Here is a 24,676-nt window from a genome sequence, read left to right as displayed (position 1 = left end):
TTTTAAGGCCAACCAGTTGGACACATGTGGTGGATGCTCCCCCCAGTATATCTGGGCCAAAAAGTGATGGGGTGGTGGGGTTTATAATGAAATAACTCAGTCCAAAAATTGCTTTCCTATTGCACAACCCAGCAGTTAGCCTGTACATTCCACCAACCATCCATGCAAAAGATAGAATAGACCCTTAATGATTCCATAAAATGAAGGAAATAAAATTAATGGTAACAACATAATAAAAATCAAACCACATTCATGCGCTGCAATAGTGTGGCAAAACAGAAAGACAGTTTGAGTCAATGATGCACATATTTTATATACACGGGACAGGTCCCATCAAAAGACCCAGAAGCGGGAGCCAGTACCATTAGGAGTCAAAGTGTCCGGGCAAAGGGAAAACATGGCAGCTAGCCAAGGTAATTAACAACGTAGAACCATGGGCCCAGAGAATCAAGTGTTGGGAACAGGCAGAAAGACGACGGTGATGATAGTGTCAGGAAGTGAGAGGTAGGTGCTGGCGGTTTTTTGAAATGGTTACTAGACCAGCCTGCACTGCCTCTAAACTTTCTACATCATTGTGGCAGCCACAGCATGTACCCATCTTCCAGCACAGACTGGCAGCCTTCAGCTGAAAGACACAGATCCCTCAGCTCCAGGATATAGATCCCTCAGCTCCAGGATATAGATCCCTCAGCTCCAGGATATAGATCCCTCAGCTCCAGGATATAGATCCCTCAGCTCCAGGATATAGATCCCTCAGCTCCAGGATATAGATCCCTCAGCTCCAGGATATAGATCCCTCAGCTCCAGGATATAGATCCCTCAGCTCCAGGATATAGATCCCTCAGCTCCAGGATATAGATCCCTCAGCTCCAGGATATAGATCCCTCAGCTCCAGAATATAGATCCCTCAGCTCCGAGACACAGATCCTTCAGCTCCGAGACACAGATCCTTCAGCTCCAGGATATAGATCCCTCAGCTCCAGGATATAGATCCCTCAGCTCCAAGATACAGATCCCTCAACTCCAGGATATAGGTCCCTCAGCTCCAGGATAATAGATCCCTCAACTCCAGGATATAGATCCCTCAGCTCCAAGTTATAGATCCCTCAGCTCCAGGATATAGATCCCTCAGCTCCAGGATATAGATCCCTCAGCTCCAGGATCTCAGCTCCAGGATATAGAAGCCTGAGCTCCAAGATATTGATCCATCAGCTCTGAAACATAGATCCCTCAGCTCCAGGATATAGATCCCTCAGATCCAGGATATAGATCCCTCAGCTCCAGGATATAGATCCCTCAGCTCCAGGATATAGATCCCTCAGCTCCAGGATATAGATCCCTCAGCTCCGAGACACAGATCCCTCAGCTCCGAGACACAGATCCCTCAGCTCCAGGTTATTGATCCCTCAGCTCCAAGTTATAGATTCCACAGCTCCAAGACATAGATCCCTTAGCTCCAGGATATAGATTCCTCAACTCCAGGATATAGATCCCTCTTCTCCAAGTTATAGATCCCTTAGCTCCAAGTTATAGATCCCTCAGCTCCAAGTTATAGATCCCTCAGCTCCGATATATAGATCCCTCAGCTCCAAGATATAGATTTCACAGCTCCAGGATTTAGATCCCTCAGCTCCAGGATTTAGATCCCTCAGCTCTGAGATAGAGATCTCTCAGCTCCGAGACATGGATCCCTTAGCTCCAAGATGTAGATCCTTCAGCTCCAGGATATATATCCATCAGCTCCGATATATAGATTCCTCAGCTCCAAGATATAGATCCCACAGTTCCAGGATTTAGATCCCTCAGCTCCGAGACACAGATCCTTCAGCTCCAAGACGTAGATTCCTCAGCTCCAGGAAATAGATCCCTCAGCTCCGAGATATACAACCCTCAGCTCCAAGACATAGATTCCTCAGCTCCGGGATAGAGATCCCTCAGCTCCAAGATATAGGGGGTGACCTGATCAAAAGAATTCTAAGTGCCAAGCGAGTGTGAAAACGGAAGAGGATTGCACTGTATTTTTGGGCAGGTAAAAAAAAATCTTATCTGACTGGTATCAAAAAAATGAAGCCAAACCTGTTTCTTGCCAGCAGGGTGAGAGGGCAGGGCCTAGCTCGCTGAAAGCTGGCAGAGGACTCCATTGTGTTCACAGAATACAGAAGTCTGCAAATGCACAGAGATCTGAAGTCACTGCCTCCCCCAGCCACCACTGGCCATTATGGCCAATCATTTAATTGTCGCCCCCTACCTCCCCCCCCCCAAACTGCTACCGCAGAACTCCTCTGCTGATTCCCAACCCCTACCCCCCCCACCCCACATCTACTCCCTCCCCCCACTACCACAGGGATCCATGGCCCTGAAAGTCTCCAATTCAAAGGAAGGCAGATTTGTTATGGCTGATGTTCCCCTTTCCAGAGGCCTTGCCTGGATACCATCATTTTGAATGATCAACGATTTTAAGGGCCATCTGAAGCTAACATTTAATTCCAGTCACAGGTATGCAAATGTCTTTTTCACAAGCCATCCTGCCACCTCCATGTGGTATCACCACCTCACTCCTTCCCACCGCACTCATAACTTGGCCCAGAGTTCCTGCATCGGGCTTCCGAATAGGTCTCCAGCAATAAGTTCTACAGCCCCCTCTGGTTCCCATTCCAGAGAGTTGCAGTAAATTCTGCCCAATATGTTAATAAACCAACACAAGAGACAGAAGTATTTCCAGCTGCATGGATACCTACATATGTCAAGTTATCAAAATTTAGAACACGAGAATACAATGCCCTGTTCACAATACCAAACAACTGAAGCTTTTGTACAATTTATGTAAATATAACAGGCTCTTCAACTAATGCCTGTTGTTTAGACTAGAAAAATGGATACAAATAAAATCCCTCTATTGAATGCACAATGTGCAGAAAACTGCATTCACATTGTATGACAATGATTTAATCTATGTTTAAATGAGCATTAATTGTTGAATCTTGAGTCAACATATACATCCATCATTTAAAAATTCCAGTCCACTGAACCTTTCTTGTACTATCGGTGTATGAACCCACTTAGTTAATTTCCACCATTCCTTTCGAATGCAGAAATAAGAATGTTTCCATCGCAGTCAGTCCCTTCAGGTGTAGTCTGCCGATAATATGCATTTCCTGAGAATCTGAAAGACGGTTGATTCCTCTTCCACACGTACCACAAACCAAATGCACCCAATACAATGATGATGGTTACCACCAACGTAATCACAATTTTAAGTATTGTTCCATTTCCTATTTGGTATCCTGTGGAGAGAATTTTTTTTTGGGTTACTGAAAATCCAATTATTGGTATTTTAACAAAGATAAATGGAACTACATTGAAGTGATGGTTTTGGAAAAGAAGATGGAAATGGCTGCTTCCCCATTGATTAAGTGAGTGCAAATTAAACAGGCTGCAAAATCCAAAATAAAGCAGAAGCTTCACATCTCTGAAAGAAACCATAGTGTCTGTCGAGTCTGTCGAGTGCGACTGTAGTGTAATGCGTTGATATATAGAAATGGTCATGAGTGATGTAGACCATGAGGTGGGCAGCACGGTGGCACAGTGGTTAGCACTGCTGCCTCATGTGCGAGGGACCCGGGTTCAATTCTGGCCTTTGGTAATTGTCTGTGTGGAGTTTGCACATTCTCCTCATATCTGCGTATGTTTCCACCGGGTGCTCTAGTTTCCTCCCACAGTCCAAAGATGTGCTGTTTAGGTGGATTGGCCGTGTTAAATTCCCCCTTAGTGTCAGAGGGATTAGCAGGGTAAATATATGGGGTTACGGTGATAGGGCTTGGGTGGGATTGTTGTCGATGTGGGCTCAATGGGCCGAATGGCCTCCTTCTGCACTGCAGGGATTCTATGATTCTATGAGGTAAAAAGTGACATCAGTAGTCATGTGCTAGAGACTCTACAGCAGCTGGAGCAGGCAGTATTCATGAGAGATGTGCCTATGTAGTAGGTCATCATATATATATATATTATATATATAGTACCATTGTATGAATAAACCAGTTTGAAGTAACTATCTGAGGCATAGATATCTACCTTATCTAGATAAGATAGACTATGCCTCAAGAATCTGAAACATGGACTGTACCAACCGAAACAATGGTGAGAGCAGAATCTGGAATAGATTTTAAAATAAACATTGGTACATATTTGAAACATATTTTAAAGGGCCTGGAAAAGGGCAGGGAATGAGACTAAATAGTTGCTTCTTTTCAAAGATCCAACACAATCATGATTGGTCAAATGGTAATCTTTGATGCTGTAAAATTCATTACTCAGATAGAATTCTGGGATTGAATTCTACAAAACCTCATTTTCCTTCTGAGAAATTAGTGATTCAATCATTATATGTTCAAGTCCAAAATAGTGGCTTTCGCTCTGCCAATCTTGCTGGCAGCCATTTATATATCAGAACAGTTAACTCAGAATAATCATTTGCAACAACAGCCTATATTTCTATAGCAACTTTAACGTCATGAACCCTCTTGAGGCAATTCACAGGAGCATTGTCAAACAACATATGCCATAGAGCCACATAATGAGATATGAGATCAGATGACCAAAAGTGTGGTAAAAGAGTCACTTGAAATAAAACAGCCTAAAGTTCATGACTTACATTGTTTTCTTCAGAGTTCACAATTAAGCAATTAGCAGTGTATGAATGTATGTTATCCTTACCAAAGGCAAATCTTTTTCAATAATGATTGCTTTGGAGTTGTAAACAATAGAAAGTATGGCTATTCAGTCACTGTCTAGCTAACTGTTTTCATCTTTCTGATTCTCATTCTGAAATAAAATGATATCGACCAGATTCTCCGGAATCGTACTGCTGCCACCGAAAATGGAGAATTTGGCGCTCAGCCAGAACTCCATTCACTGCAGCGGGACTGGAGAATTCCAGCCATGGGCGAGGTCAGAGAATTCCGGCCATGATCGCGTTTGTGTATAACATTAGCTCAAACACTCCTTAACTTCATTTTCCAATTTGTATTCTAATTAATTGGAAAAACAAACAGGGATATCTGTTAAACAAATTAAGATGCAACTTTTTTCACTGAACAAAGCAAATAAATTTAAACTGTTTTGGACTTTGAATATGAGAACAAAAGGAAGCCATTAGCACAGATAATCCCTCCTTCTGAAAACTTTGTCTATCTTTGTCTCACATGAATTCTGTAGTTGTAACAACACCCAATATTGCCATTACCCGAATATTATTAAAATTTCCCTCCTTAGTGTTCTGTCAAATAACTTGGAAAAACTGATGATGTTTAGATAACATGTTATACTTGAAATGTGGTGAACATGCGATGCATTTGAAAATTATTCCTGTGGCAGTGCTTATGGTGAAATGGGGGACAACTGTTTTATAATATTAGGTGTGCTTGATGCCTTACAATTCAATATGTTATCAAGGGTACTAATTTGATGAGAATGAGTGAACCCAAATCATGCTTTAATTGCACTGTATTCTGGGATCTTTGAAACGTGCGTGATGTTATAACATTTATTGTTAAATCCAATTAACAAAATTCCGTTCAGCAATCTTTGTATCCCTTGGAAAGCAGAGCAGCTGATTTAGGCAAACAATCAATATTGGTTTCAATCAAAAAGATGTCCCGAAGTTGACAATCTTGCAAAGGCTTGAGCCTATTTATCTGATGTCCTTAACGTAAAGAACATTTTGTTTCAAACTCTGCCCATAAGCAACTTACCCTGCAGCTTTGGGGTGTAGGTATTTCCACTCAAATCTGAAATGGTAATATAAATAAGTCATACACAAATTATTGAGCATTTTTACATAAATATCGCATATTAAGAACAATTAGGCTGAATTTTCCAGTGGGCATTGGGACAATGATGTTAGGCCATTTGTGGGTCCCAAACCCACCCACCCTGCGACCTTCTGAGAGGCAGCCACCAAATTAAGCATGGCAGACAAATCCCAAGGTTGGAGGCCCAGAGGGCCTGCAGGTATGTCAAGCCAGCAGCTCCACTGGGGGAGGTGGTCACTGCTGAGGCAAGCAGGTGAGTGAAGGGCCCTTGAATATGGTTGCCTGCAGAGGAGTCACTGAATAAAGAAGCCTGAAGCCAGTAGGGCCATCAGGATGTAGGGAAACCTCTCCATAGTGGTAATGATGGACACAGATCCCTATGGTCCCCTCTTTGGGGCATGAAGCCTCAGGCTTTGTTGGCCACAGGGCCTGATGCTGGGAGGCTGCTTTCATTGAGATGGAAGCCACAGGTGGGGGGAGGGGTCATCATGTCTGCAGGAAAATACTGGTGCCATTGCAAAGTGTTCGCCAGCCAAATTTCCCAAATTGGCTGCCCACTCTCTGTGGAGTGTGCAGCCATCCATTATCCCAGCTAACCCCTGGGAAAGTCCCCCCAGGCATCGAGAAGCCAACTTGGTGCTGTTTCTCTCAAGGTTTCTGGCCTTCCTACCTCATAGGAGCAGGAAAATCCCACCCATTTTCCCCCAGTAGGGAAAATAGCAATCATGTTATGCCAAATTCTTCAGTAAATACCACAAAACAAATCACACTTGAATCCCAGAACACACAGACTGATAGTTGTACATAACTAAAAATGGCATGCAGTGCATTACTGTGTTCAATCATGAACTCATGATGCTAACACACTGAGGCAATGCAGGTTACACAAATTATCTTAATGGTATCCTTAGTGCCATCTAGCTTTGTAATACAGATTTACAATCTGCAAGATATGGAACAGCAGGCATACATAATGAATTTCCATTTTTAAAACAAATATACTAGCCTCAGAAATGATTGGTTTGGAGGATGGAAATCTAATGCGGTGGTAGCTGAGGGGCAGAAATTAATGACTGAATTGTTCCTCTTCCATTATGGTGCTAGAGACACATTTTGATGGGAGCATCAATTCTGTTTTCCACCTTCCATTTTAATGATACATTTTGGAATGGGATTAGTGGATTACTGTGCAACTCTGGGCATTCCGTTAGTTCTGCTTGCTGTACTGGTAGCAGTTTAAATACACCTGCATAAACCATAGTACAGGGCCAGAAGTCGGGATCAGTACGAAGGCCAATTGACTCTCAATTAGAAACAGGTAGGTCAGTGACTGAGAATCTCTGAAGACATTTGTCCAACTTCAGATTCCCAAAAAGGGATAAATGCAGTTTTCTACTTTCAGCCGGAAGGACCGCTGTTTTCTCTGACGATACAGTGGTAAACCCTGTGTAGAAATCTCATCAGGTCCACAGGATAGACACTTCAATGCACAATAAATGGCATGGGCAGCCGATCCTAACCTTCAGATCATCCCAACCTTGGACAAGTCGAGATAAGAGCAAACAGGTCTAGAAATCCTGGCAGTGTAGAATTAGAACTACAATTCCTGAATGACAGCAATCAAATGGAGTGAAGGTATGAGAGTGGGCAGTGGCCAGATTCCACCTTAAAGTAAGTATATCTTAAAATCATACCCAGTTGGCCATAGCAGGATTTACCTGAATGCATCTGATGTCAGATGCCTCAGAGCAAACCAATGATGCAGTGGGGCTTTAGGTCTTAGATCCCTTATTGGTAAAGGCAAAGGGTCTAAACCTTTTTTGAGGTGTGGGCACAGCATGCTGATATTGTGGCCTATTCCAATACAGTGACTAGTGCGCTTCCAACTCGTAATAGTCATGTTCTTGCTGTCTGCCTTAAAGGAGGTTTTGGAGGATGATTAGTGGTTAGAAAACAGGCCTCAGTTGAGTTTTGGGACCTCAGTTCTTTTTCAAACAGGCAGTATAGCTGTTGTGTAGATCATTCCTTTTGCATATTTTTCTCTCTTGTTAATTTTCTTCTCTTGACTCCTTGTAGGGATAAGGTTTCACAGGTCATGATCTTGTTTTACTTTTCTATTATTTGTGAATATGGAGGCTAGATTAAAAATGGGAATCAAATCTTGTTTTTATGTGAACATCCAGCAGTGATTGCCATTCAATGAGCAAAGGGGAAGCAGGAATTCTGGCTGATTTTCCTAAGGCTAGTTGCTACCCAAACTCGCATGATACCTTATAAAAACAAATTACTGTGGATGCTGGAATCTGAAATCAAAAGGGAAAATGCTGGAAAATCTCAGCAGGTCTGGCAGCATCTGTAAGGAGAGAAAAGAGCTGATGTTTCGAGTCCAGACGACCCTTTGTCAAAGCTAAAAGGCATAGAAAGTGGGAGATATTTATACTGTAGGGTGAGGGAATGAAAGATGAGTCATAGCCACAAAAACAAGGGGAAAAGCTGCCAATGGCAGTCCATAGAGAGACTAGAAGGCGTGAATGGCCAAATGGCCGAGAAGCTGAAATCAGAGGGTAAGCTGTGACACTTGAAGATGTGGGGGAGGGGGGGGGAGATGGGTGGGTCGAGGTAACATTGAGAAAAAGGGGGGAAGGGGGAAGCAAAGGGGGAGAAAAAGTAAGAAAAGGGTGGGTAAAATAGGAGGAAAGAGTGGGTGGGAAGAAAAATAAAGACAACAAAGAAGTAAAAGATAGAGAACAGTTAGAAATGAAATAAAATGAAAACAAAGAGATTGAGGTGGGGTGGAGCAAATCAACTGAATTTGTTGAATTTGATGTTGAGACGGGAAGGTTGTAATGTGCCTAACCGGAAGATGAGATGCTATTCCTCCAGTTTGTGTTGAGCTTCACTGGAACATTGCAGCAGGCCAAGGACAGACATGTGGGCATGGGAGCAGGATCGTGTGTTAAAATGACAAGCAACAGGAAGGTCAGGGTCTTGATTGTGCACAGACCGAAGGTACTCAGCAAAGCGATCCCCCCAAAGCGATCTACGTTTGGTCTCTCCAATATGGAGGAGACCACAATGATACCTCGCATGATACCTTCCTTGTCTGTGTGTCTCAGTTGTTCACTGAATGCATTTCCACAATTGCCAAAAGCCTCATTAATTTATTTTGTGGATGAAGATACATTAGGTTACACTTTCAACAATTTAAAATGACTAAATTATTAAAATAAAAGCCATGTTTATTAACTAAACTAGGGGTCCATTAGTTTCATCTATCCTTGGAAGACTTTTGCTGCATACCTGTTTGACAAACGGCTCCGAATCCCTCAGCACAATCAGTCATAAACCATGCACCATCAGAGGACCTTATTGCAGCGCAAAAACCAACAGTAAAATTATTTGCATCAGGTTCTTCTGTGCCCCAGTTTGAATAAGTTACTGGGGTTCCATCAAACCATTTGAATGCATGATCTGCAATGTAACATAACAGAGACAACCATAATGAAGTGTATTCAGTGCCACATCCCTAGCAAAAATGTATACACAAATGTAGCAGTTCCTTTCATATTAACACTGTTCTCACTATCATTCCATGAATTAGACAGCTTCCTGTGACGACTACCACCCAATAAGTCACATCAATGCTGCCCATGGTTGGCAAGCTTCAGTCCTGTTTGCTGCAAACAGTTCCCTGAGGTATAGTTGTTGTTCCCTCCTCTTTGATGAAATGTATAACAATACATGGAAATAATCCAACAACAGTTTGGCAAGTTCAGCCATGATTTATGCAATTCAGCTGTCAAAAATTGTGTGATTGATGGTGGGAAATAATTTCTGTAACTAATACATAAAGTTGGACCTGAAACAGTTGGCACTGCTAGCAGACAAACTTTTTCAGAACTTGCTCTCTCTTGTAGATCAGCATGCAATTGTGATTGGCATTGCACGATGTAAGAAAATTAAATGAAGCTAATGCCCAAAATGAGTATAAAAAACATAGATGATTTAAGAAGGGGATGCTATATAAATTCCTTCTGAAAGTCTGTTAGAGGGCTGAGAATCTCTCAGATGTCTGTGATTATTTAATTTCGTCAAGTTAGGAAATTATCCTTCAATCAGATGACCTGCTGAGGAGCAGCAGTTGCAAAATGCACTGTTTGGAAAATTGTGGGCCTGCAGTGCTTGATTTCCTGCCTAAAACTTAAATGGACTGAAAGTCAGGGGCTGGAAAGCCACAATTCTCTGACCATGGCTCCCTGCACACTGCTCCTTTCTTGAAGCGGCCATCTTGGAATCAGCCCCATTAAGTGTACAGCAAGTGAACAGGTTTTCCTTCAACTTGGCAAATACACAATCGACAAATATAAAATTAAACACCAGATAAAATGAATCTTTTACATCATGAGCTTGGAAATTTATAAAAGGAACAACGTTATTTTATCTATTTAACATCTCATTGTAACTGTGCATATGCTGCTGACCTACTGTACTTAAAAAAGGTTGAAAATGCTCTAAATTTTTAAAGACATTTATGATAAAATGGTGAGTTTCTTTGATACAGGGCAGTGCTTTTGATAAAAAGTACTCTATCCTCGACTTTATTTCATTAAATATGGTTCGTCATTACTTACCAATGGTGTCAAATGTGATGCCCAACCAAATCGCATCTACAATGTGACTGTAAGTTTTGACTTGTTCAAAAACAAAGTTGTTTTCCTCTTCATCTTTAATATGTAAAATAAAAGCTTTTGTGGCTGTAAAATGCAGAAGATCAAGGTAAGTTTCCATGAATGTAAAATTGACCCTCCTGTTTGCTAAATGTGTATTGCACTTATTAAATATGTTACTTCTTTTTGGAAAAAAATACTTCAGACTGTTTATAATTACAGAGAAAATTATAAACTTACTTTGTACTTGAAAGATTAAAAAATAGAAAATCAAGGAACCTGACAATCTTGCATTCACTGATCTTTACAAGAAAGTAGACATGAGTAATGAATGTTGGAATGTCAGGAGGAACAATAGTTGATGATTCTTTCATGTTTAGCATTGCTGTCAATATTTCTATCACTGCGTAAAAAGAGTAAAAAAAAAGGTCAGGTGAAATGGGAGTCAAAAGGTCAACTAGTTATAAAATAAATCAAATGTTATTAATGCTAAACTAAAGTATTCCACAATTGCAAGATGCATTGAAGAATGTTTTCCTCCAGGCCAGAAAGTGAATTAGAAAGACTAAAGAAAATCCTTTCAAGATGTCGTCACGGCAGTGAGAGAAGTGAATAGTAACAAGTAGCTTTCATTCCAGGCCATAGCTCAAAAGACATGACAAATATATTACAATGGGACAGGAAATAAATCAAGGAAGAGATCCTGAGAGTCCAAGTTAAATAGGGCAACTTGCAGGGAGTCTACCACAGCAGGGACAACTTTTTGAGCTTGGTGAAGAAACAGTGAATGTGGAGAATCCGATTCAGTCAAAAGCGTTCTGGCTAAGAGGTTTCCCAGCTTCAAAAAGACCTCCAGAGACAAACAAGTTTCTGTAATGTTTTATTAATAGCAGTAAATGTTACTTCACTGCAATCCTCAAAATTAGGTCATGGCTGCAATGAAAGGGAGATGTCATGGATGAGAGCATAGACGGTTCTGGGAAAGAAATCCCCAAATCAACTAGTGCTGGAAGGAAGATGCAGAGTTTCTGAGAATTGGGAGGGAAATCATGTCAAAGAGGCATACTGTTAGAGGGCGTCAAAGTCTGTAGCGCTGGGAGTAAATGTCTTGGAGATTTAGAATATTGGTGGAGTTTACAAGCAAGAGCAAGTTTATTAGCCATGGGGAACGGAGTTCACTGGTGTTCGAGCACTGTGAGAAGTGAAAGGTACCGACATGGGTACAGGGAATTGGAGTGAAAGTTCAAACTTAAGAAGGACTAAGAAAAGGGGATCAAGTAGTGTTGGAGGGGTTAGGGTATGTTGCATGGAGGGATGCAGGAAAATGGAGACTGGCAGCCTTCATTGTCTGGCTCCCTGCACCTGCCTCACAACTCCCACGTCCCCCAGAAAAGAGAGTTGAAATTATTTGATAAACTGCTTTTCACAGCACCAAGGTGGGAGTTTATTTTTAAAAATGCTTATTGTGGTTAAACTATATTCGCTATCAGCCTGGAAAACTGAGTTCCACCTGGGCAGCATCGATTCTTGACTCTGCTGATTTCCAACATCCACTGCCTCTGATGTTCAGTAATTGGCAGGTCTGAGTTTCCCAAGGCTTAGTTGCATTCTTTGATTATTGCTGCTTCTCCTTTGAGAGGAATGATAGCTTATGCAAGAATACAGGAAGCTAGACTGTTGTTTTCAGCACTCTATTGATGATTCCAACTGTGCTGTGATTTGTATAAGCACTTCCAACTCTAGCTGGTGTGCAATATTTTACTATTGAGAAAACAAGGTGGGTGTCTGTAGGGTGCAATAACCAACTGGTCCCAATCAATCTGTAGATTAAGTAGATCCCAGTCTTTACCTTGGCTCCAAGATTATTTGCAAAGTCCCCTTGCCAGGACCAAAACCTGGAGCATTGAGGTGTTTCTTTTCATGCTGGTTTTTCAAATTAATGCAGAAAAAACATTTTCTGGGTATTTGTAAAAAGCTGCCACAGTTTATAATAGTTCTTAAGTATTTTCAACTCTTTTCAAAGTCTCCGTTCTACTTGAGCAAGAGTCCTTGCTTGGATGGCTAGTGCAAGGTCATCTGAACTATTCAAATTTCCTCTGGCAATGACAAGACTGAGCCAATATAATCAAGGACTATTGATCAGCTTTCTGAGAGGAACTGGGGACTTCTGAGGGTGTTTACTTGCAGGTAAAATGTTGGCTTGCAGGCTACTATACTAGACATTTTCAACACTTGAAACTATCCCTCCATCAAACGCAGCCGACAGGATACAAAAAGCACTCCTGTTTTGTGACTACAATATTAAACGGTTTGTTAGGGTGCCAGATCATAAACCCCAAGATGTATTATGAAGCCAGACTAGACGCCAAGAATTTTTAAAAATTAAATGTGAGGAAAGGATGCTTTGCCTCAGGAGTGATTCCACTGATAAATTAGGGATTTTTAAAAATCAAAACAAGCTTTATTCATAACACAGTTTAAATATACTTCTAAAAAAATGAAACAGTCTAACTCTTAACTATTTAACAATCTTTAAACATGAAAAGAAGTAATAACTTCTAACTTATTACTATTTTGCTCCAATTAAGCAATATTTCTCTTGTAGACTTAAACCCCACTTTAAAATTAGTTAAGAAATTCAGGCATACTTGCTTTGACATGCGCAACTGCCTTGGAGCTTTCAGGGCGGGCTTTTCAGAGAGAGAGAGGCTCCAGGCCTCTAACCAGCCTTTAACCAGCTGCAGTCAGCAACTGCTGTTTTTAAAATGAAAATGAAACTGCTTTTCTGCTACAAACCTAGCTCCTCCCATTTCTAGTATCACATGACTGTGCCTGTATACCTAACTTACCATATTATTTTAATCAAAAAATACCCCACTAAGCCTTCTGCTGAACAAACACATATGTGGCTAAAATGAGTAATTATCCTGCTTTCTCAGCATCTACTGCCTTCCCTCCAGACAAACACCTGTTTGTGACAAAACACTGCCTCTTAAAGCAGTCCCCCCTTAAAATTAAAATATTTTAATGGCATAATATCATCACATCTTAAAAAAATGAACCAACAATGTGAAAAGATGGCTTAATTTTTCAAAACCTTTAGTTTTCACACTATTAGTACTCTATAAGATGTATATCTTATCACATCTAAATATACAAATTTAACAATATTATAGTCCCGTTTAGTCTTTCTTTTCCAATATTGAATGCTCCACCCTTCTTTCATCAAAATTGTGATAAAGTATCTGCAAACGTGGCCTCTCCTCCTGCTTTGCTCGGCATGCTGCTATTGTTCAGCTGCTTCCTCTTTCTTCTCAGAGGCCTCCTTCTGTTCTTGGTCCTGCTTTGATTCCGAGTCCGTGGCCGGTTCTGCTGTCATGATTGTAAATGAATGCTGGTGATGTCCTTGGACTGCTGGGCAGGATTCGGAGGGTAAAACATTACATTGAATACAAACTGGCAAAAACCACTTTGGATTTGCTTTCTAATCTCCTTCGCTGAATCCAGTCAGTTCTTTTGATTTTCAGAGTCCCAAAATGTCAAACGAAATAATCTTTTTCCAGAAGGTTGAACTGTTCACAGAATTTGTCAAAGAGAACCTGCCCCTTTGCACACTTTCCCAACTTCACGTGTGTGCTCAGGGCCTTCCAGTAGGATCACTTTATCTCTGTCCCCTTTCTTTTTAACTCGCCTTAGTTTCTCTGTCAGGTAGTCCAACTCCCCTTTCTGTTGTAAAATGGTATTTCCAAAGTCTCCCAATTTTAGCTTCAGGTTAGGATTTTCTTCTTTTTCTGCATCCTTGGTCAGCACCAGTGGGTTGTCAATTACAACACAATCTGAATTCTGAAACTGTTAGAAAGCCTTCTTACATATTTCTCTCTCCCCCAGCAAGCTACATTGATGAAGTAAATTAGACAATCTCTAATCGTGGAAATAAAAGTATATCTTTCTGTTCCAATGTAGTTTATTAATCAATTGTTTGTTCTGGATCTTCATCATCATTTTCTGCATATTCTTTGGCTAACCTAACTCACAAATTGGCTTCTTTGGTGTCAGGATTTGTTGTAATTACGGTTTTAGCTATCATTGTGGCACTTAAGCTGTTGCGAAAACCATTGTCATTTACTCGAACCTCAGCTATGAACAGTACTGTTTCTCTGGGTATCCATATCTGTGCAAGCTGTAAAGATTCATCATCCCATTTGGAATGATGGTACCTTCTCATCAAACAGGCTTATTTCAGATTGTTGCCCGGTTGTCTGGTAGAATATTACTTCTGCTCCTCAACCTCCATCTTGGGATCACATATGACAGCCGACTGATCTACATTATTCCTCTCATAGACAACAAGTCCTACAGTGAATGCTTAATTAATTCCATCAACTCAGGAACAGATTCCCAATTAGTCAAAATTTCCTGCATCTGTCTCCACCCTTACTCACTTTCCTTATTCACATCAGCATCCAGTAACTTGTTTAATTTTCTCTGCATTTGCCAGTTTCACGTTGCACTGATCTGCCTTGTGTCTTCATTAACTGAGATTTATAAGCATTCACCAGCGCTTTGTCGTGTTTGATTAAGATTTTTGGCCGTTACATCTCAGACTGAGCAAATATCAGGTTCTCCTTCGGAACATGTGCCAACTTGAGTGGAATGAGTCTATATGGCCTTTGCTCAATTGGAACAGCATTTCCTACATCTACAGCATGCACAATTAATTTGGTATCGCCCAGTTTGTTCCCACATTAGCTCTGTGTGATTGTAATAACTCTTTCAGGTTATTTTGATTTTTCTCCAGAAGGTAACAGTAATTTATCCCAATTTCTGATCACTTCCCCATTGGCCAAACTAATTTGAGGAATGTCAAATTCAGAATTATCTGGGTTTGTTTCTTCACTCTGAGTTGTAACAGCCAACACACATCCTCCTTTTGCTTTCCTTCCTTATCAAAATACTGTTTGAGCATATTAACATGGTACATACACCCTTATCAGATAATTCACCTCACTTAATTATTTTTTGTTTGATCCTAGGCTCACTAGACCTTGCTTTTAATGGTTTACCTGACCCACCATATTACATTAATCAAAAAACACCATTAAACATTAACCTTTCAGCTAAATAAACACATATGGCTAAAATGAGTAATTATCCTGTTTTCTCAATATTTGCTGCATTCCTTCCAAACAAACCAACTGCTTGTAACAAAACACTGCCCCTTAAAGCAGTCCCCCTTAAAAAAATATTAACAGCACAGTATCATCACAAGTTTCAGTCTGAGTTGAACGTGCAATTTCCTGGTCAAAGGTATTCTGTCCAGCTCTCAGCCCACATTTCTGCTTTGTGCTGCGCAAAGAATGGGTCATTGGGGTAACATCTTTTCCAGGTATTTGTTCACAGGAAGAGGTGACGAAAATTAATTCCCTTCATTCCCCAGAGCATAAAAAGCATTTCCCAACAGTGATATGGGGAAACCTGGATATTTAAGAATAGATCACAATGAATGTACAACCTGAGATCCCAGGGTTGGATTCACTCAGTGCTTGGTTCTATTAAGGAGGATGTAGCAGCTTTCCGGGAGCGATTGGGAAGAGGAAGCAGGTGGTTTCAGGTCTGATTTTAGCAGCTCCAATCCTATGAACTGAGCTGGGAAGTTTCAACTGTAAACATTGTGTAGAACAATATTGGAGGGTTCAATTAAGAGGTAAGTAAACAGGCAAGTTGAATTGTAGAGAAAAAAATGAATGACTGAATAGCCTTGGCAATCATGATGACATTGGTCTGGTTGGATTATGGTACATTGGTACAATGGCCATTGGAGAAATTAGTAGTCAGCTTGCAAATTGCATTAGGAGAAAATTGATTAGCAAGTGGGACCAGAAAGACGAGAGAGCAAGCCTTGTCTTGGGCTCCAAATCATGCTTGTGGAGTGATTGAGCAACAGTACAATCTGAATGCCTAATCAAGGAAATTTCAGTCACGGGGCAATTAAAATAAATACACAACTCTAGAGTGAGAGATGAATGGGTGTTTGATGGGGAATAAATGCACCAAATAAATAACTTTTATTTTTAAGTCACTGACACAATGGAGGGCATGAGGCTAATTACAGCCTCTTCAGCGTTGTATTCCCTGAACATGAAAGCATCTGAAAGATTATGGACAGGATTTTCCGGCCGCGCTCGCCCCAAGGCTGGAAAATCCCGCCCAAGGTCAGCAGGCCTTTACATGGTCCACGTCCCGCCTGCTGCGATTCCCGTGGCACGCGGGATGGGAAAATTCTGCTTTATAAGCTGAAAGGGAAAGTTGACTAGAAGTTACTGGGATTTGACATGTTTACTGTCAGAAAATACTGCCAAAAACCTGTTACAGCAGAAAATATACATCAAAAATGTGTAATAGATGAAAGTCATGATCTGGAACTGTAGGATGATTCAAATCCTTGTGAATTTGCTACCACTTTAGAAATACTGTAAAGCTGCAACTCGATATCAGCTCAAATTTACACCAACATGAACAGTATATTAGACTTTATGCTAAGTTTTTCAGGGTGGATTGTCTTACCCAGGTTTCCGCAAACTTCTTTAGCTTCGTCCATTGTTAAGCTTGAAGTATTGTATAAAACTAGGTCAAAAAGATAACAATCGCCACGGAATGGGATCCAGGGCAAATCTTTATCTGCATTTGGGCAGTTCAGTTTGTAAGCCGGGAAACTCAATGTTGCAGCTGTAAACAATAGATTAATTAGAAATATTCAGTTCACAGACTTTCTTCTCACACCTGGGAGCCGATAGTAACCTGGCTAAATGGTGGTTAATGAAAAACTGGTCCCATTACAAGTTTCTGCCTAGTTAATGTTGACAATCCAGCTTCCACCACTTCTATAGAAATCTGCCATTGGGTAGCTAAAGCGCTCAGCTTTTTCAAGTGGCCTTAGAATAGGCAAATAATTGTTCTAAAACGGACATAGATTACAATTTGAGGATATAATTGAGTGGATTATACACCATGCACCCTCCAAACACTTATACTGGGATTCAGCCTCAGAAAGGTACTTATTTTGTGGGGTGGTGAGGGAGTAGGGGCAGTGCTGGTTGGCAATGGGGAAGAAATATGGGGTCAGGGCAGAGGACAAGCAGTGCTCTGCTACCATGGGCCACCCCCATTACTTTCTGCTGGTTGGATGCTATTGCCAGTCCCAATCCATTTTCATAGAATCGTAGAATCCCTACAGTCCAGAAGGAGGCTATTTAGCCCATCGAGTTTGTACCGACCACAATCCAACCAGGCCCTATTCCTGTAACCCCGCACATTTACCCTGCTAATGCCCCTGACATTAGGGTCAATTTAGCATGGCCAATCAATCTAACCCGCACATCTTTGGAATGTGGGAGGAAACCGGAGCACCTGGAAGTAACCCACACAGACACGAGGAGAAAGTGCAAACTCCACACAGACAGTGACCCAAGGCCGGAATAGAACCTGGGTCCCTGGCACTGTGAGGCGGCAGTGCTAATCACTGTGCCCCCATGCTGTCCCAAACTGCACCATCGCTCTTTTTAAAAATTAATTTACGGGATGTGGGCGTCGCTGACTAGGCCAGCATTTATTGCCCACCTGTCCTTTGGAAGGTGGTGGTGAGCTGCCTTCTTGAACCTGAAATCCTGGAGGTGTAGGTACATCCACAGTGCTGTTAGGGAGGGTGTTCCAGGATTTTGACCCAGCGACAGAGAAGGAACCGCGATATATTTCTAAGTCAGGACAGTGAGTGACCTGGAGGGGACCAGGTGGTGGCATTCTTAGGTATCTGACGCTCTTCTACACTGTCTGGGTGGCACGGTAGCACAGTGGTTACACTGGGATGCATAGATTAGAGGGATTAGCGGGTAAAATATGTAGGGATATGGGGGTAGGGCCTGGGTGGGATTGTGGTTGGGATTGTGGTTGGGGCAGACTCGATGGGCCGAATGGCCTCCTTCTGCACTGTAGGGTTTCTATGATTTCTATGATTTCTAGATGGTGGTAGTTGTGGGTTTGGAAGATTCTGCCTAAGGAACCTTGGTGAGTTCCTGCAGTGAGTTCTCTGATATTATTTAAATAAGGCCTGTGCTTCAAAATAGCCTTGATCTTTTTTTACTCTTTCTCAGGATGTGGGCATCATTGGCAATGCCAGCATTTCTCAAAGAGAGATGGTTAGATTCTCTCTTGTTGGAGATGGTCATCACCTGGCATTTGTGGCGCATGAATATTATTTGCCACTTATCATCTCAAGCCTGGATATTGACCAGATCTTGCTGCATATGGGCATGGACTGCTTCAGTATCTGAGGAGTTGCAAATGATATTGAACATTGTTCAATCGTTAGCAAACATCCCCAATTCTAATTTTATGATGGCAGGACAGTCTTTGAAGAAGCAAAATGAGAATCACAGAGTGCAGAAGAGGCCCTTCAGCCTATCCTTCCTTCCTATATAATGTGGTGACCAGAACTGCACACAATACTTGAGCTGTGGCTTCATCAAGGTTCTATACAACTCCAATGTGACTTCCCTGCTTTTATAATCTATGCCTCCATTGATAAAAGCAAAATCCCATGTGCCTTTTTCACCAGTCCACTAACATGCCCTTCCGCCTTCAGCGATCTTTGGACAAATACAGCAAGGTCTATTGCTCCTCAGAACTTCCCAGTGTCATGCCGTTCATTGAATGCTTCTTTGTCAAATTACTCCTCCCAAAGTGTGTCACCTCACACTTTTCAGGGTTAAATTCCATCTGTCACTTATCTGCCCATTTGACCATCCCATCTATATTTTCCTGTAGCCCATGACACTTAACCTCACTGTTAACCACCCAGCCAATCTTTGTGTCATCTGCAAACTTATTAACTCTACCCACCACATTGTCATCTATGTTGTTTATATAGGTGATAAATCCCTGCAGTACGCCACTGGACACTGGCTTCTAATCACTGAAGCAGCCTTCTGTCATCACCTTTTGTCTCCTACAACTAAGCCAATTTTGAACCAACCTTATCAAATTACCCTGTATCCCATGTGTATTTGCCTTCTTTATAAGTCTCCCATGTGTGACTTTGTTAAAGGCTTTGCTGAAATCCATATAAACTACATCAACTGCACTACCCTGATCTCTCTCTAACAAAGCCTTGCTGATTATCCCTGGTCAAACTTTGCCTCTCCAAGTGGAGATAGATTCTCTCCTTCAGAACTTTTTCCAACAGTTTCCCAAGCACTACCCTCATCTATACGCTTGGTCACCTCATCAAAAAATTGAATCAAATTTGTTAGGCATGATCTCTCTCTAACAATGCCTTGCTGATTATCCCTGTTCAAACTTTGCCTCTCCAAGTGGAGATAGATACTCTCCTTCAGAACTTTATCCATACAGTTTCCCAAGCACTGACGTGAGACTCACTGGTCTGTAGTTCCCTGGTTTATCTCTATAACCCTACTTAAATAGCGGAACCACATTAGCTGTTCTCCAGTCCACTGGCACCCATTTTTATTCCTAGCCTCTGCTCCAGCTGACATGATGGTCCTGAGTCTATCAATGAAGACTATTACAACCTATTTTGTGCAGGAGCAGGTTATCCCCAGACAGCAACTTCTGAATTTCTATGTTTATTTTGTTGATGAGCAGATGCTGGATTTTGCTGTTTGATTTATTCCATTATAATAGTGAGCACTGCAGGCCTCATCACTATTGTCCTCACAAAATCCAGACCTCAGAATTAAAAGGTTTTGAAGCTGAATTCTTACTTTGCAAAGTTTGACAGAAAGCTCCTTGAAGTTGAGTTTCACAATTAGTAGTCTTCCAGTAGCCATTAGTATCCATGAACGCACAATCATGAGATGTGTGAGGACCTTCCTCTGTCCAATGGCTAAATATAGTGCCACTACCATCTGACCAAATAAAGCTTTCACCATCCTGTAAACAATGACAAGAGCATTAATAGGATAATAGCCTTTGTTTTTAGACACTAATTATTCAACAAAATTGAAGTTATTAATGGTAGTGCAGTTTTGGACATACATCTGGGCTGGAAAGTCCGATCCAATGTGCCTGCGAAAGCTTATTCACAATGATTGTGAGAAAAGCTTGGTGGTATTGATCAGTGATGCTGACCAGTTCAGCTTCTCTTTGTCTGCATTCATTTAATGCTTCATACCACGTTAGATTCTTCTTAATTAGTTTGTATGTGTAGTTCCCATATGCAAAAGTATCAAGCTTTGGATAGACAGATGATGTATTGATATGATGGATGGATTTATCTATAGAAACAATAAAACAAGCATGACGATATTTACCACACTGATGATCATGATCAATGAATGAGCACTGGAATAATTGATAGAAAGATATTCTCTATAACCTGTGCAGATGTGATAAAAATTATTCCATCAAATACAGGTCGTAAAGCATTAGTAAAACTGTTGAATAGTACAATGCAAAAGAAGATTAAAAGAACTGTAAGTCTGGCTCAGTTGCCCACTACATGTTGACACTCTGGTGCAGTACTGAGAAGTTCCATGGCCCTTTGAGAAGGCAGAGGCCCATTAGCTGAAGATTCCAGCGTCAGGATGGGTGAGCTTTTAAATGTGGCTTCCTTCCTCTCTTGTTGCTGAGTCCTTCCTCATTTCAAGGGCCAAAGTATTCCCCTTTTTCCGAGAAAAGCCAATACCCTCTGAACCCCACCCCATCTGCCCCCCACCCTCTCTGATGCACTTTGCCATCGACCCCCCATCCTTCTCCCCCCAGTGTAGCCCTGGTACCTTCGCCACCTCCCCCCCCGCCACATCTCACCCCCCCGCCACCCCCCCCACCCCTCAATGCTTCCCCAGTGCCTTCACCACACCATCCCCCCTCCCCGACTCAATGCAGCCCTGGCGTCTTTGTCACCATCCCCCCCACCGCCCCAACTGTAACTCCAGTGCCTTCCGCATCATGTCGGTGCATCCCCCAATCAAAGCGTCCCTCTAGCGGAGTCTCTCCACCGAAAACAACATGTTGGAAAAGTGGCATTGAAGCCGTCAGCACCTACAGTGGCTTTCTCTGTCATATCGCCCTGGACTTAGTAATAAAAAGACAAAGGGCGGGTTCCAAGGCATCATTCTGGTGGGTCAGGCCAGCAACCTAGATTTTTGAAGAATAAAGCGCCATTTTCAAAGACTGACCTAGTGCACAAATGTTAACCAGGAAACTCCAACTCCCCAATTACCCCTCCTGTGGCACTATCTGGGAACTGTCCCCTGGCATTGCCCTCAGGTAGTGTCTAAGCATTGTCTGGATAGTGCCCGCTCATGCCCCTCTCCCCCCTGAGCAATGCACTCACTTGAACTCCTCTGTGCAAGCCTTGGGAGGCCAGTTGTGATTCACACTGGTCTGCTCTCACACCGATGTGAATGGACTTTCTTATTGAGGGGAATGATTCAATCACAGAGGCCTGATAATGAAATGTTAATGTATGGAAATGATCCCAATGAATGCCATTGCATTACTGGCAGGGGTGGAACAATCAAGTCACACTTTTACATCAGCATAAAATGAGATTTAGGCCTCTTGTGAGACTTTCCGCTCCCATCGCTAAACTTGCCCAAAACAATCGGGGGCAGAAAATCCCAGCACCAATGTTATTTTTGATTTGGATTTCAGGCTTTATTTCTTTTGCTGCACCCAAATATCTGCTTTAGCCTCTTGAAATAGCCCCTTAGCCCTTCCCTGGTGGTCGAGTGGTTAGGATTTGATGCTTTCACAGCTGCGGCCCGGGTTCGATTCCCGGTCAGGGAAGCAGATTTTGGGTAGCACACGGTGGCGCAGTGGTTAGCAGTGCTGCCTCACAGCGCCAGGGACCTGGGTACAATTCTTGGCCTCGAGTGACTGTCTGTGTTGGGTTTGCACATTCTCCCCTTGTCTGCGTGGGTTTCCTCCAGGTGCTCTGGTTTCTTCCCACACTCCAAAGATGTGCAGGTTAAGTGGGTTGACCGTGCTAAATTGCCCCTTGGCGTCAGGAAGATTTGCAGGGTAAATGTGTGGGGTTACGGGAATAGGGCCTGGGTGGGATTGTTGTTGGTGCAAGCTCGATGGGCCGAATGGCCTCTTTCAGCACTGTAGGGATTCTATGAATAGGACTTTATTGCCAGATCATTTCTTTATTTCCTTTTTGAATATAAAGACATAAAAAAAAATGGTGCACCTTTTGGTTTATCTGGATTGTAACTTCTGTGTGGAACTATTTCAAGTAAAAACACGTACTGTAATAAGCCAAGAAATTGAGCTATTTTCAGAATAAGCTGTACGAACATCTATAAACCACAGCACAAGATTGTCAGTGTCTTCAGGAATAGGTTCGCTTCATACACTTACTAAACAAAGAATAATTTCAATCTTTGTGTCTCAGAGCTAGACTATCACGGACATAACAACAGCTCACCATAGCTATAGCTACATGTTTAATATGATCTTTGTTAAGATTTCAATTTTCAAATATTGAAGTAATGGATCACTGCTACTCCATGCCTCAAAGCTAATGTAGTACGTATTTATTAATTAAAAACTATTAAAATGATTTCTCTGAAGAACTTCACCTGGGTATTTTTGACAAAAAAACCCATAATTGTTAGTATTACAGGTTCTTGTGTACCACCTGCCAGTGGAATGGTGAGCATGGCTATTAGATAGTACAGCACACCTTTTCGACTCCTCGTGTAAGATAGGGCTATTAAGATGTTTTGAATTCTGCAAAACAAAGAAGTTTACAAGTGTTAGCTGTTATAATTAGCTATGTTTCAGAAATATTTTATTTAAACATCCTTAAGGAGATATTCAAGGATAAAGAACTTCAATTATCTATCCTTAGATTTTTGTGTGTAAATTATGCTAAAAAGAACCAAAAAGCTGAGTAAGTACTAAGAGCTCTTTCATATTGGATAGTGGTGGTCAAAAATTGTCAACTCCTTGCTCAGCTGGCAGAAGAGTAGTGAAGTGAGAATAGTGGCCTCTGCTTTTGAGTGTACTGAGTAACCAGGGTCAGGTAGGGGTCACCTTATAAGTGTCGGATGGGTAACTTTGTCAGTGTGATTCATCTTGGACACCTCCAATAGAGAGAACGATAGATAAGAAAACAGTTCTAGTAAGCTGCTTTTCAGATAACCTCAAAAAAATATAATTGCTGTGCAGTTACCCCATTTATAATGAGACTGATATTACTCATACTGCGGTCCTCCTTTGGGCCCAAAGGTCCAGGACTCAGGCCTGAACTGCTCCACCTAAATAGGCCTCACTTCCTCTACTGACCAAATGTGTATGCTGGGTTCATTCCATTTAGATTGTTGGGTATTGGAGAGGCTAGGAGGGGAGAGTCAATGATGAGGCAGGTCTATCTCCCAGGCTAGGGTAGGGTCAATGATCAGGGTAGCTGATGAGGTTTGACCGAGGCATCGCCTTATGCAATTTTTCAAAGCCATCTCGGCCTTTTGGCTAAGATGCAGCATCAGGTCAAGCCCAAGATGGGATCAATGCCTCATCTTGTCAGCTTGGAACTTGTTTGTCTCCCTTCTGGGAACCATGAATTGGGTTCAATTGGAATTTGGATTTGGATTGAATAAAAATTTGAAAAAAATAAATTTCGTCAAATGCCAGGATGATGCATCCAACATGCTGCTGACATTGAAGATTTTTTCACCCCATGTCTTTGCTCCATTTTGGAAACCTGGTTCGGAAAAACCTCAAAAAGTTTGATCATCTCTCCCTTGTCCAGCGTTTGATACCATCTGTGAATTGGTTAGAGTGGGGGTTTGCAATAGCAATCAACTAAGAGTTAGGAATTGAGAGGGGGAAATAATTATTACATTTTGGTAGGCAGCCTTCATAATATTAAGATATCAACCCTGATTCAGAAGCAAGGCATTAGATGGCAGGATTTGCATTTCCAGAAAGGTGATTTGTCATTAAGATTAAATATTTTTCCGTGAGTATTTAGGAAACTATAGCAAATCTGCAAAAATACTCTAATCCTTGAATATGTGAACTAAGCAGAACAAATAACATGTTCAATAAATAAGCTAAATAAAGGTAAACTAAGCTGAAAAATCTTTCAACCTGTATTTTAGAAATATTGTTAAACTCACATCTTCCAATTTGAAATTGTTAATTGCTACTAATAACAGTTTAGGGCCAAAGTCT

At 41.6% G+C, this 24,676-nt stretch overlaps 1 protein-coding gene across 1 annotated transcript in view; it reads right to left on the bottom strand.

Annotated features, from left to right (window-relative positions):
• Positions 1–2,453: 2,453 nt before the first annotated feature.
• pla2r1 (phospholipase A2 receptor 1) overlaps positions 2,454–24,676 on the bottom strand; it is a 127,903-nt gene continuing 105,680 nt past the window's right edge. Inside the window, exons 23-30 of the mRNA XM_078228257.1 lie at positions 23,080–23,230; positions 20,528–20,766; positions 20,254–20,422; positions 17,042–17,203; positions 10,442–10,564; positions 9,111–9,281; positions 5,751–5,786; positions 2,454–3,284 (exon numbers count right to left, since the gene is read on the bottom strand). Of these exons, the coding sequence (XP_078084383.1) occupies positions 3,064–3,284; positions 5,751–5,786; positions 9,111–9,281; positions 10,442–10,564; positions 17,042–17,203; positions 20,254–20,422; positions 20,528–20,766; positions 23,080–23,230 (1,272 nt within the window). The 3' untranslated portion in view covers positions 2,454–3,063. The remainder of the gene's footprint in view (positions 3,285–5,750; positions 5,787–9,110; positions 9,282–10,441; positions 10,565–17,041; positions 17,204–20,253; positions 20,423–20,527; positions 20,767–23,079; positions 23,231–24,676) is intronic.

This window comes from Mustelus asterias, chromosome 14, assembly GCF_964213995.1.
Source record: "Mustelus asterias chromosome 14, sMusAst1.hap1.1, whole genome shotgun sequence".
NCBI lineage: Eukaryota > Metazoa > Chordata > Chondrichthyes > Carcharhiniformes > Triakidae > Mustelus > Mustelus asterias.
Note: the sequence above shows the minus strand (reverse complement) of the source record. Positions and strands in the feature narration are given on the sequence as shown.